Here is a 13,052-nt window from a genome sequence, read left to right on the forward strand (position 1 = left end):
AACTGTTAATTTACAGTTAAAGGCAGTATTTCTACACAATCAAATGACACTGTGTCAGTCAGTGCTTATGATTATGTTATGAAGTCTCTATGTAGGTAGCCTTCAAAAACAGTCTTTGTTCATTATTGTTCACCACTGGTTTGGATACAGTGGCAGACTGGATTAGGACAATCAGGTCAGGTACATAAAACGCTTATGCAGACCAATGAGTCAAAATGATTAGTCCATGACTGAGTAATCAGAATGCAAATAAACTCTACTATCGATTGGTCACATTGATAGACGGTGAGCTAAGCCAGTGGCGACAGGGAAGATGGCGTGGTTACCTCGGCCTGGGGAAGTTCGGTGCAGCTCTCGCGCTGAGCTCTCTTTGGGTCACAGTGAATCAGCATCCACTGCAACTCAAACTGAAATGCAACAAACAAACAAAACATTATTATTGCAATTTTATACAATCGGCAACCTGTAAACAAGTAACATCACCTCCCCAACCACTTTATTAGAAACACCTACCTCAAATGTCCACTGGTTGGCCACTTTATCAGAAACACTTAACTTTTGCTTCCACTCACTGGCCACTTTGTTAAAAACACCTATATTGTACTTTTACCTATTGGCCACTGATGTTCATCATGGTATTGATGGTGGTGTTCATGGTAGTGTTAATGATGTTGTTTATTGTGGTGTTCATGAGAGAGTTTCTGGTAGTGTTCAGGGTTGTAGTCATACAGAGTTTATTGTGGTGTTCATGGCAGAGGTCATGGAGGTGTTCATGGTAGAGGTCATGGTGATGATCATGGTGGTGTTCATGGTAGAGGTCATGCTGGTGTTCATGGTAGAGGTCATGGAGATGTTCATGGTAGAGGTCATGGAGGTGTTCATGGTAGTGTTTATTATGGTGTTCATGAGAGAGTTTATGGTAGTGCTCAGGGTTGTACTCATGGCGTTGTTTATTGTGGTGTTCATGGTAGAGTTCATGGAGGTGTTCATGGGTAGAGGTCATGGTGATGTTCATGGTGGCGTTCATGGTAGAGTTCATGGAGATGTTCATGGTAGAGGTCATGGTGATGTTCATGGTGGTGTTCATGGTAGAGGTCATAGAGATGTTCATGGTAGAGGTCATGGTGGTGTTCATGGTAGAGGTCATGGTGATGTTCATGGTAAAGGTCATGGAGATGTTCATGGTAGAGGTCATGGTGGTGTTCATGGTAGAGGTCATGGTGATGTTCATGGTAGAGGTCATGGAGATGTTCATGGTAGAGGTCATGGAGGTGTTCATGGTGGTGTTTATTGTGATGTTCATGGTAGAGTTCATGGTGATGTTCATGGTGGTGTTCATGGTAGAGATCATGGTGGCATTCATGGTAGTGTTCATGGTGGTGTTACTGGTTGTTTGTGGTGGTGTTACTGGTTGTTTGTGGTGGTCTTCATGGTAGTGTTCATGGTAGAGTTTCTGGTAGTGTGTGTGGTGCTGGTATTAGTGTACCAGTGGTGTTTCTGTTTTTTTTACACATGTCAGTGTCACCTCAAAGTTGAGAGTGAGGCTCTGTGGTCAGAAACTGTTCACTGATGGAGGGCTACAGGGTGACTAACACAAACTGTGCATCAACAGATGATCTACTGTCTACCAGGGATTTCCAATAAAGTGGCCAGTGAGAGTTCAGTTGCTCACTCCTTTATCTACATACCTTACTTCAGTTTTACAGAGCTGCAATTGGAATTTTTAGCTGACATTTTTAGTGGCCATAATTTCTGTGCATTTCTAATTCTTACCACCACAGAAGTGTTTGGATCTGTGTCCAGTCTGCCGATCAGCGTGTCTCCCTCAGTGTTGATGTAGCCTTTGCTCTTTATGGTCTTCTGGTCGACAGGCTGGCAATCCACATAGAGGGTGACCAGCTCGTTCTCCACACCGATCATGACTTTGTGCCACTTGGTGTTGAAGAGCACAGAAAGGCCTGGAAATGTCACGGTCTGAAGGTCCCCATCCACGGTGGTCAAGAAAAACTCCAGGGCCTGCTGGTCTCCATTCAGTCGCATTCCCACCTGCTTCAGGCCATCTTCATCCACCACCTGCCACAGGTTCCACACTTTGTTCACTGTGTTCTTGATCATGCGGAACGTGGTCATGAAAGAGTATTCCTCAGGGAAACCTCTGGGAAAGTTCAGCCTTTGGAGAAGACAGAAGGGATACATGTTAATCCTCCACTTTCAAGCGTGGTGTATCTGCTTTTACATTTTATTTCATTTTTCATTCATACTTCATTGAAATAATTAGTAAAAGATGAGATATTTTATTATCATTCGAATTTTATGTTTATTGTTGTGTATACAGTCTTATTTTAAGAAAGCTAAAAAAAAATTAGGAAAAAAGCTTGAAGTGAAACATGTCCATACAGTATGTAACCTGAATGTACAGGTAATTCACGATATAACTAATTAATAACTCAATGCTGAAATTACAGTTAAATAATTGCGTAACATGAATGAAATGGATTCTTCAAAATGAGGCCATAAAAAGTGCATTCAGAGCAATTTCAGTTTAGCCTGTTTAGCTGAGGAGCTCAATTTAGGCTTACAATCAACCAGTTGCCAAACTATGATTGACATGCCTCCCAGCCAATCACAATCATCTCTAAGCTTTCCTTCATCCATCAAGAGAAGGACCAACTGGGACCAACTTTCGTAAAAAACCTGCACTGAGAATGTAAATGGCAGCAAATTGGTCCAAGTTACTAGACTAAGAGAAATGTATACACTATCCTGATAATCTGAAGAGTGGAGCTGTCTTTATTTCATTTCTAAAGCTGGAATAAACTGTGTGGAAAACCAAACTCACTGCTCATCAACAAAAATATTAACAAACGCTAAGAGAAACTGATCTTTAGCTCATTTTAATATGATTTCTAATGTCAAATGTTAAACCAGCTATTAGAGGTGTACTTTGTGTACTTCTGGTACCGGTCCCAAGCCCAGATAAATGGTGAGGGTTGCGTCAGGAAGGACATCCGGCGTAAAATTTGTGCCAAAACTATCATGCAGATCACAAATATGTTTGCCATACCGGATCGGTCGAGGCCCGGGTTAACAACGACCACCTCCGGGGCTGTTGACCAGCAGGGTGCCGGTGGAAATTGAACTTCTGTAGGTCGAAGACCATCAAAGAGGAGAGGAGGAAGGCGGGTTAGAAGGCAATGAGAGCGAAGGAAAAGCAGGAGTTTGGAGGTTAGAGTAGGTACTCTGAACATAGGGACAATGACTGGTAAAGGCAGAGAGCTTGCAGACATGATGGAGAGAAGGAAGGTAGATATTCTGTGTGTTCAGGAGACCAGATGGAAAGGAAGCAAGGCCAGGAACATTGGAGGTGGAATCAAACTGTTCTATCATGGTGTAGAGAGGAAGAGAAATGGAGTAGGAATAATCCTAAAGGAACAGCTTGGGAAAAGTGTTCTGGATGGAAAGAGAGTGTCAGACAGGATCATGAGCCTGAAGTTGGAGGTTGATGGTGTAATTTTGAATGTGGTCCGTTCATATGCACCACAAGTTGGTTGTCAGTTAGAGGAGAAAGAGGAATTTTGGAGTAAGATGGATGAAGTGGTAGATGGTGTCCCTAGAGAGGAGAGATTGGTGATTGGTGCAGACTTCATGTCTGGTGGACATGTTGGTGAAGGAAACAGAGGGGATGAAGAGGTGCTGGGTATGTATGGTGTGAAAGACAGAAATGCAGAAGGTCAGATGGTTGTAGATTTTGCAAAGAGAATGGAAATGGCTGTGGTGAACACATATTTTCAGAAGAGGGAAGAACACAGGGTGACATACAAGAGTGGAGGGAGGTGCACACAGGTGGATTATATCCTTGGCAGGAGATGCCACCTAAAGGAGAATGGAGATTGTAAAGTGGTGCCAGGGGAAAGTGTAGCAAGGCAGCATAGGGTGGTTGTCTGTAGAATGAGATTAGAAACAAAGAAGAGGAAGAGAGTGAAGACAGTGCCAAAGATTAGATGGTGGAAGCTGAAGGAGGAGGATGGTTGCAGGCAGTTCAGGGAAAAATTGCAACAGGCCCTTGGGGGCGGTGAGGAGCTACCTGAGGACTGGGAAACTACAGCTAAGGTGGTGAGAGAAACTGGCAAAAATGTGTTGGGTGTTTCGTCTGGTCAGAGGAAAGAAGACAAGGAAAGTTGGTGGTGGAATGAGGAAGTCCAGGAGAGTATTCAGAAGAAGAAGGCAGCTAAGAAAAAGTGGGATAACCAGAGAGATGAAGGAAGTAGGCAGGAGTACTGTGAGGCTAGTCGCATAGTGAAAAGAATGGTGGCAAAGGCAAAGGCTCAGGCCTATGATGAGCTGTATGAGAGACTGGACAGTAAAGAAGGAGTAAAGGACTTGCATCGTTTGGCTAAACAGAGAGATAGAGCTGGAAAGAATGTACAGCAGGTTAGGCTGATAAAGGATAGAGAGGGAAATGTACTAGTGAGTGAACAGAGAGTGTTGAGTAGATGGAAGGAGCACTTTGAAGAACTAATGAATGAGGAAAACGAGAGAGAGAGGAGGACAACGGGGGGGAGAGATAGTGGATCAGGAAGTGCAGAGAATTGGTAAGGTGGAAGTGAGGGCAGCTTTAAAAAGGATGAAGAATGGAAAGGCAGTTGGTCCAGATGACATACCTGTGGAGGGATGGAGATGTTTAGGAGAGAAAGCAGTGGACTTTTTAACCAGGTTGTTTAACAAAATCCTGGAGAGTGAGAGGATGCCTGGTGAGTGGAGAAGCAGTGTACTGGTCCCCATTTTTAAGAACAAGGGTGATGTGCAGAGCTGCAGTAACTACAGAGGTATAAAGTTGATGAGCCACACCATGAAGGTATGGGAAAGAGTTGTTGAAGCAAGGCTAAGGCGAGAGGTTCAGATCAGTGAGCAGCAGTTTGGTTTCATGCCCAGAAAGAGTACCACAGATACAATTTTTGCGTTGAGAGTGTTGGTAGAGAAGTACAGAGAAGGTCAGAAGGAGCTACATTGTGTCTTTGTGGATCTAGAGAAGGCATATGGTAGGGTGCCAAGACAGGAACTCTGGTACTGTATGAGGAAGTCAGGTGTAGCTGAAAAGTATGTTAGGGTGGTGCAGGATATGAGGATAGTGAGACAGTGGTGAGGTGTGCAGTTGGAGTGACAAATGGTTTCAAGGTGAAGGTAGGGCTACATCAGGGATCAGCTTTGAGCCCCTTCTTGTTTGCAATGGTGATGGAAAGGTTTACAGATGAGGTCAGGCAGGAGGCTCCATGGACCATGATGTTTGCAGATGACATTGTAATCTGTGGTGAGAGTAGAGAACAGGTGGAAGAGAATCTGGAGAGGTGGAGGTTTGCACTGGAGAGGAGAGGAATGAAGGTCAGTAGAGATAAGACGGAATACATGTGTGTGAATGAGAGGGAGGCAGGTGGAAAGATGAAAATGCAAGGAGTAGAGGTCAGAGGGACAGTGAAGGTGGAGCAGTTTGGAGATAAAGCCAGAGAGGCCAGGTTGAGATGGTTTGGACATGTGTTGAGGAGGAATAGTGGATATATTGGTCAAAGAATGTTGGAGATGGAGCTGCCGGGTAGAAGGAGAAGAGGTAGACCTCAGAGAAGGTTTATGGATGTAGTGAAGGTGGACATGGAGATGGTTGGTGTAAAAGTAGAGGAGGCAGTGGATAGGGCAAGATGGAGGCAGATGATCCACTGTGGTGACCCCTAAAGGGAGCAGCCGAAAGAAGAAGAAGAAGATCTAATGTCAAATGTTGAGATGAGGTCTACTGACAGATTTGCAGGCAGTCTGATGCTTGGATTCGAACACAAACCCTGATATTCTGTCTTGCCTGTGTGAAAAACAACATAAGAAACGTCTCCAGAGAGTTAGAGTGAGTCCTGTCTCTGCCTCTGGCTGATCTCCAAGAAAACAGGTGATCATAAAGAATGAGAATTTTCTCATGATTACAAAGTGTTGCTTCCCCCTGCCAGCCGCCCCCCCAGATAATATCATCAATACCAAATGAATCAAAAGCAACAGCACTTTAATCTTCAAAAGCCTGGCAGTGCTGCAATCGGCAGATCAAATCCCTTTCAGAGGGACGTGCGCCACTTTCATTGGAGTTTGTTATGGGCAGAGAGAGACTTGCACCATCACAGGGCTGAGAGTGTTAGAGCTGTGAGCGCCACTCCTCTGAGCTGGGGGCTTCCTAACAGGCTGAGGGTCTCTGCAGGTGGGGTATTTATAGATGGCCTGTAGCAGCCTCTTTACCAGCTCGTAAAGGGATCAAGGCAAAGCAATAAAAACAGAGTTTCCTGTTGGCTAGTAAAATAAATGAAGGCCGCTCAAGGGCCTCGTCACGATACTAACTCGCTTTGTACTTCACCTTCAGGACTCCTCTTTTCTAATATCTCTATTTTAGTAGATTTGGGACAAAATCTCATATCTCCAACAGGAAAACTGAACAAAAGGATGAAAGTTTAGAAACTCTACGTTTTTAATTGAGGTTTTTAAAGTAAGAAGATTTTGTTCCAGGTAATGTTGGACTAATTGTATTAGTTCAATCAAGCAATGTGCAGCCCATAATTTGGAAAAAAAAAAAAAAAAAAAATATATATATATATATATATATATATATATATATATATAAACATTTGAAATACAAGATTTTGTTTGGACAATGATAGATGATAGTACATCTTCCAAATAATTAGTCAAAATAATTAATCACAAGTAATTATGTCATATAGTTAATCATGGTTACTCATGTTTGTCTTATTTACTCTTAATCCTAGAGTTTTCTATTTAGTAAGCAGTGCATTTTTATACCTGGTCAAATGATTTGATGCGTTTTGTTGTTATTCTCAGTGAAATTACAGTCCGTTAATTTTCTAGAAATACTAAATTTCTGTAATTCAGCAGATAATAACCATAATAATAACAGTAACAACCATTAAAATGAACACAAATGTCAAAGAAATAGTGAAAATGAAATAAAGATGACCATTTGCTGGTAAACCTCATGGTAGAGTCATGGGTGCAATTTATATGAAAATCTGAAAAATGATTGATGGGATCAAAATCTTGGTAATTAATACGTTTCCTTCATAAGAACTTTTTAAAAATCAGCATATAGACTCATACAGAGTATTTAATGAACACAGAAACTGATAATTGCAAAAGCAAAATGTAGCATTTAAATGTGACGGGAAATAAAACAGCTACTGTGTATATAACATACAACATACTCTATTTTTAATGTAAGTCAATGTACTTATTTCCAGGTAATGTGTATATACACTTGCTTATATATTTCTTTTGGACCATTCTTCATAAAATTTACATACAATGTACAGAACAACAGGTATTTTCAAATTATGTCAAAAACTGAAAAATGACAAAAATGGAGATCTATATTCAAATCTTTGGATCTCTCTCTCTACATATACTGTGTCCTGCCCCTCCTTTACTCAACTCTCTCTCTCTCTCTCTCTCTCTCTCTCTCTCTCTCTCTCTCTCTCTCTCTCTCTCTCTCTCTCTCTCTCTCTCTCTCTCTGTATCTCTCCTTTGAGAGGTGTAGAGGGAAGAAGAAGCAGTAACACTTCAAAGTTAAGCCAGACTCATTGCTTTTTCTCCATTAAAGGCCTGGTGGGGGTTTTGTAGCGACTGTATAACTCTCTCCTCATTATGTCCCTCTAAATGAATGAGTGCTTTTAGACGGCCTGTAGGCCATAATTTCTAACGTCTGTTTGCGTTATGTAACCAGACCACGTCCACTTGCAATGCAGCAGAGAGGCTGACTCAGCAAAGAGGCGAGCGTGCGGCTCTCCACAGTACAGCTCTAATTAAAGAATTACAGCTGTGCGGACACACGTTACGCTACACCCAGACATTTCACCAGGATGTCCAACCCCAACTGCAGCGTGTTGGGTCCTGCCTGTGATAACACATCCGGTTCAGTGGAGGGAAGACTGCAGGATCAGCTAATGAGCTGAATCAGGTGTGATCTATTAAGGAACATAGCAAACTCTGCAGTACTCTGCTGTTTGATATCACAGCTATATGTAGCCAGTTTGTGGGCAGTTTGGAAGCACTGCTGCGTCTGATCCACTCATACTGGCACAACACACACTAACGCACCGCCACCATCTCGGTGTCACTGCAGTGCTGAGAATGACTTACCACCCAAATAATACCTGCTCTGTGAGAGTCCTATGGGGTCCTGACCACTGAAGAACATACAAAGTATGCAGAGAACCAGATGATCTACACTCTGCAACTGTAGAACTACACTGCTCAAAAAAATAAAGGGAACACTTAAACAACACAATATAACTCTGAGTAAATCAAACTTCTGTGAAATCAAACTGTCCACAGGAAGCAACACTGATTGACAATCAATTTCACAGCTGTTGTGCAAATGGAATAAACAACAGGTGGAAATTATTGGCAATTAGCAAGACACACTCAATAAAGGAGTGGTTCTGCAGGTGGGGACCACAGACCACTTCTCAGTACCTTTCTGCTTTCTGGCTGATGTTTTGGTCACTTTTGAATGTTGGTGGTGCTTTCATACTCGTGGTAGCATGAGATGGACTCTACAACCCACACAGGTGGCTGAGGTAGTGCAGCTCATCCAGGATGGCACATCAATGCGAGCTGTGGCAAGAAGGTTTGCTGTGTCTGTCAGCGTAGTGTCCAGAGGCTGGAGGTACTACCAGGAGACAGGCCAGTACACCAGGAGACGTGGAGGATGCCGAAGGAGGGCAACAATCCAGCAGCAGGACCGCTACCTCCACCTTTGTGCAAGGAGGAACAGGAGGAGCACTGCCAGAGCCCTGCAAAATGACCTTCAGCAGGCCACATATGTGCATGTGTCTGCACAAACGGTTAGAAACCGACTCCATGAGGATGGTATGAGGGCCCGACGTCCACAGATGGGGGTTGTGCTCACAGCCCAACACTGTGCAGGACGCTTGGCATTTGCCAGAGAACGCCAGGATTGGCAAATTCGCCACGGGCGCCCTGTGATCTTCACAGATGAAAGCAGCTTCACACTGAGCACATGTGACAGACGTGACAGAGTCTGGAGACACCATGGAGAGCGATCTGCTGCCTGCATCCTTCAGCATGACCGGTTTGGCAGTGGGTCAGTAATGGTGTGGGGTGGCATTTCTTTGGAGGGCCACACAGCCCTCCATGTGCTCGCCAGAGGGAGCCTGACTGCCATTAGGTACCGAGATGAGATCCTCAGACCCCTTGTGAGACCATATGCTGGTGCGGTCTATGCTAGACCTCATGTGGCTGGAGTGTGTCAGCAGTTCCTGCAAGATGAGAGCATTGAAGCTATGGACTGGCCCGCCCGTTCCCCAGACCTGAATCTGATTGAGCACATCTGGGACATCATGTCTCGCTCCATCCACCAACGCCACGTTTCACCACAGACTGTCCAGGAGTTGGCGGATGCTTTAGTCCAGGTCTGGGAGTAAATCCCTCAGGAGACCATCCGCCACCTCATCAGGAGCATGCCCAGGCGTTGTAGGGAGGTCATACAGGCACGTGGAGGCCACACACAATACTGAGCCTCATTTTGACTTGTTTTAAGGACATTACATCAAAGTTGGATAAAGTGTGTTTTTCCACTTTAATTTTGTGTGTGACTCCAAATCCAGGCCTCCATTGGTTAATAAATTTGACTTCCATTGATGATTTTGTTGTCAGCACATTCAACTTTGTACAGAACAAAGTATTCAATGAGAATATTTCATTCATTCAGATCTAGGATGTGTTATTTGAGTGTTCCCTTTATTTTTTTGAGCAGTGTACAAAAAGCTCCTATATGGTCAGTGGAGCTGATAAAATGGACAATGAGTGTAGATACAAGGAGGTGGACCCAATGACGTGATCAGTCAGTTTATGCAAATGTGCTCTGTTCTGTTTGGCTGCCCCATATTGTGCCTTGTTTAGAAAAGCAATCTGGGCTAAAACACTCCTTATAACTTCAGTGCAAGTGGGCGGGGCTAAACTGCTGTAGGCTGAATATGCACATACATGTGTTCGGTTTTGGGACATCACAAAAAACAGCATGTATTGAAACTTCAGCAATGTTTACAAACTACATCAAACAAAGAAGTGGGGGAAATCCAGTTTACCCTGATATGAGCCCTTCAAAATCAAATATGGTTCTTTAAGGAACCCAACAAACAGAGGAGAACTGTGATCCTAGACCAGCATTCCTATCCTCAAATGCTCCGTGTATAGCAGCACTTGCTCTTAATGAGTCTTTTTCCACTAGCCACTTTTTTCCAGTGTGCAGGGACCTTGATATGTGTGTGGAAAGGCAGCGATTGATGTTTAAAGTGCAATGAAAATCCTCCTGAGACAATCCTGAGCATGCAGTTTAACAGCCAGAGCTCTATGTGCTGAATGTCTGTGGAAATCTGGATGTTTCTAGTCTATAGATCTAGTTTCGAGTCTATAATCATAAGCAGTTGTTCTCTCAGTAAGCGCCTCGCGGGGTCAGCGCCTGTCTCACATCCCTCAATACTGAGTCCATCTACCTAAAAGACGGAACAAAGCTGCAGGCTTGCGCTCTTCTCTGCACTTTGAGGCTCCACCACAGGCCAAATGGGCTCAGACATGCATTTTTATTTTTATGTGAGGTCAATTATAAGCTGCATAGAGAGCAGTGACACCTGCATGTAACCTTTAATAATGCAACACCTGTCACACAGACTGGGCAGGTATTTTTACATGTGTACGTGCAGAAGACAGACTGTCACTCATTTAAATGGCCATTAGAGGGGAATTCCAATGCCTTTTTAAGATTATCTGCAAAATTAAAGATGTAAATAGAGTCATTCAGAGTGGTTTGGTGTGAAGAGCTATGTTTTACAGAAACTTAGAGTCTGAATTGTTCACAGTGGTGGTGATAGGAACCAGACGTCCACCTCTAAAAGCTCCCTCACAGAAAGATATTACATAGAATGTATGTGGGGCAGTCGTGGGCTGGAGGTTAGGGAACCAGTTCGATCCCCTGAGTATATGAGTACTCAGTATATGACTGAGGTGCCCTTGAGCAAGACACCTAACCCCCAACTGCTGCCCAGGCCAGGCAAGTGTGCTCACTGCCCCCTAGTGTGTGTCTTCACTAGTGCGTATGTGGTGTTTCACTCGGCTAATGGGTTAGATTGTGGGGGTGAATTTTCCCTATTGTGGGACTAATAAGGGTCCATTAATCTTAATTAAAATGGTTATGAATACACTGCCTGATGTCTGAGACACTGTTTTATGATAGTTCTAACCACTTCACATCCTAAGCTTATTACATATTAAGGCTTATCATTCAGAAGCCACATAGGCTTTAATGCAAACTGGTTGTGCTATTGTGTGTAATAAAACTTTGGGCCTGCCGATGGGCCCATGGCCTGTTAAGGGGTTGACCTAAAACTTATTTTTAAACCCATTCATAGTGGAGTGAGACATGCAGGGTGTTGTGAGGTAAAAACGTTTCCAGAGAAAAGGTTCACTGTTGGTTTTGGATAATAAAATGTCTATATCTGTGTTGTTGACATTTTGCAAGGAGTAGAGGTCGTAAAGGTGGATGACTTCAAATATCTTGGGTCAACCATGCAGAGCAATGGACAGTGTAGAAAAGAGGTGAAGAAGAGGGTGCAGGCAGGATGGGGTGGGTGGAGACGGGTGTCAGGGCTGATGTGTGACAGAAGGATAGCAGCAAGAGTGAAAGGGAAGGTTTACAAGACAGTAGTGCGTCCTGCTATGATGTATGGTTTGGAGACTGTGGCTCTGTCTAAAAGACAGGAGGCTGAGCTGGAGGTGGCGGAGATGAAGATGCTGAGATTTTCGTTGGGAGTGACAAGGATGGACAAGATTAGAAATGAGCAGATCAGAGGGACAGTGAAGGTGGAGCAGTTTGGAGATAAAGCCAGAGAGGCCAGGTTGAGATGGTTTGGACATGTGTTGAGGAGGAATAGTGGATATATTGGGCAAAGAATGTTGGAGATGGAGCTGCCGGGCAGAAGGAGAAGAGGTAGACTTCAGAGAAGGTTTATGGATGTAGTGAAGGTAGACATGGAGATGGTTGGTGTAAAAGTAGAGGAGGCAGTGGATAGGGCAAGATGGAGGCAGATGATCCGCTGTGGTGACCCCTAAAGGGAGCAGCCGAAAGAAGAAGAAGATCTAAGTGTTGTTGACATCAAGACATTTGGTTCCTATCACCAACCATTCCACACCAAACCACTCTAAATGACTGTGTTTACAGCTCAACCACTGAATAACACAGACAATTTGAAAATGCCCCCTTCTAAACTTCCCCTTCACATCTGACTGCAAACCTATTACCTATTAGTGATACCAACTTGATCATCAAGTGGACATCACCACAAGGTCGACAAGAAGCCAGCCTATAGAGAAGAGAGCTTGGAGATCTGGAACTGGGACAACAACCTTGCTCCCAGCACAGTGACAACAAATTAGCTGATCTCGGACGTCAGGAGACAGAAACAAAACCGTCACCATCCCTTCAGTGGCCCTCCAGTGCATCATTGAAACAGCCTAAAGGATCACCAGCTCACAGCTTCCACCACCAAAAGAGATTTACAGAACCCAACATGAACATCTGCTGAAACCCGCCCCACTCCAGACGCAGCATCTTCACTCCTCTGCCATCTGGCCAGTGCTACAGAGCCCTGTATGCTGAACAGCCAGGCTGAAAAACAGTTTTTACCCCACTGCTGTCACACTGCTGAACACACAGCACTCTGTATGTCAACAACACCACTATAACTGTACTGGGCCTCAGCTACACTACCACATTCACACATCTGCACATGCTGGTCTACATGCACTCCATTTCTACTGACTCTGACTGTACTGTGTACTAACCACTGCGACTGTTTTCTATTATTGTACTATTACTCTTCAGTGCAATAAAATATCTCAGTGCTGTGACTTTTCCTATTTATTTCCCCCCTTTAAGTGCAATAATTATTTATTTCATGACTCCTTCAACTGCAGTACTGGACACTTTATTCCTT

The 13,052-nt window shown here is 43.9% G+C and overlaps 1 protein-coding gene across 1 annotated transcript in view; it reads right to left on the bottom strand.

The window, feature by feature from the left end:
• The window catches only part of LOC119264276 (collagen alpha-1(IX) chain-like), an 83,046-nt gene that overhangs the window by 43,780 nt on the left and 26,214 nt on the right, over positions 1 to 13,052 (bottom strand). Inside the window, exons 5-6 of the mRNA XM_037542536.1 lie at positions 1,774 to 2,170; positions 327 to 407 (exon numbers count right to left, since the gene is read on the bottom strand). Coding sequence (XP_037398433.1) covers positions 327 to 407; positions 1,774 to 2,170 — 478 coding nt within the window. The remainder of the gene's footprint in view (positions 1 to 326; positions 408 to 1,773; positions 2,171 to 13,052) is intronic.

This window comes from Pygocentrus nattereri, chromosome 11, assembly GCF_015220715.1.
Source record: "Pygocentrus nattereri isolate fPygNat1 chromosome 11, fPygNat1.pri, whole genome shotgun sequence".
Lineage (NCBI taxonomy): Eukaryota > Metazoa > Chordata > Actinopteri > Characiformes > Serrasalmidae > Pygocentrus > Pygocentrus nattereri.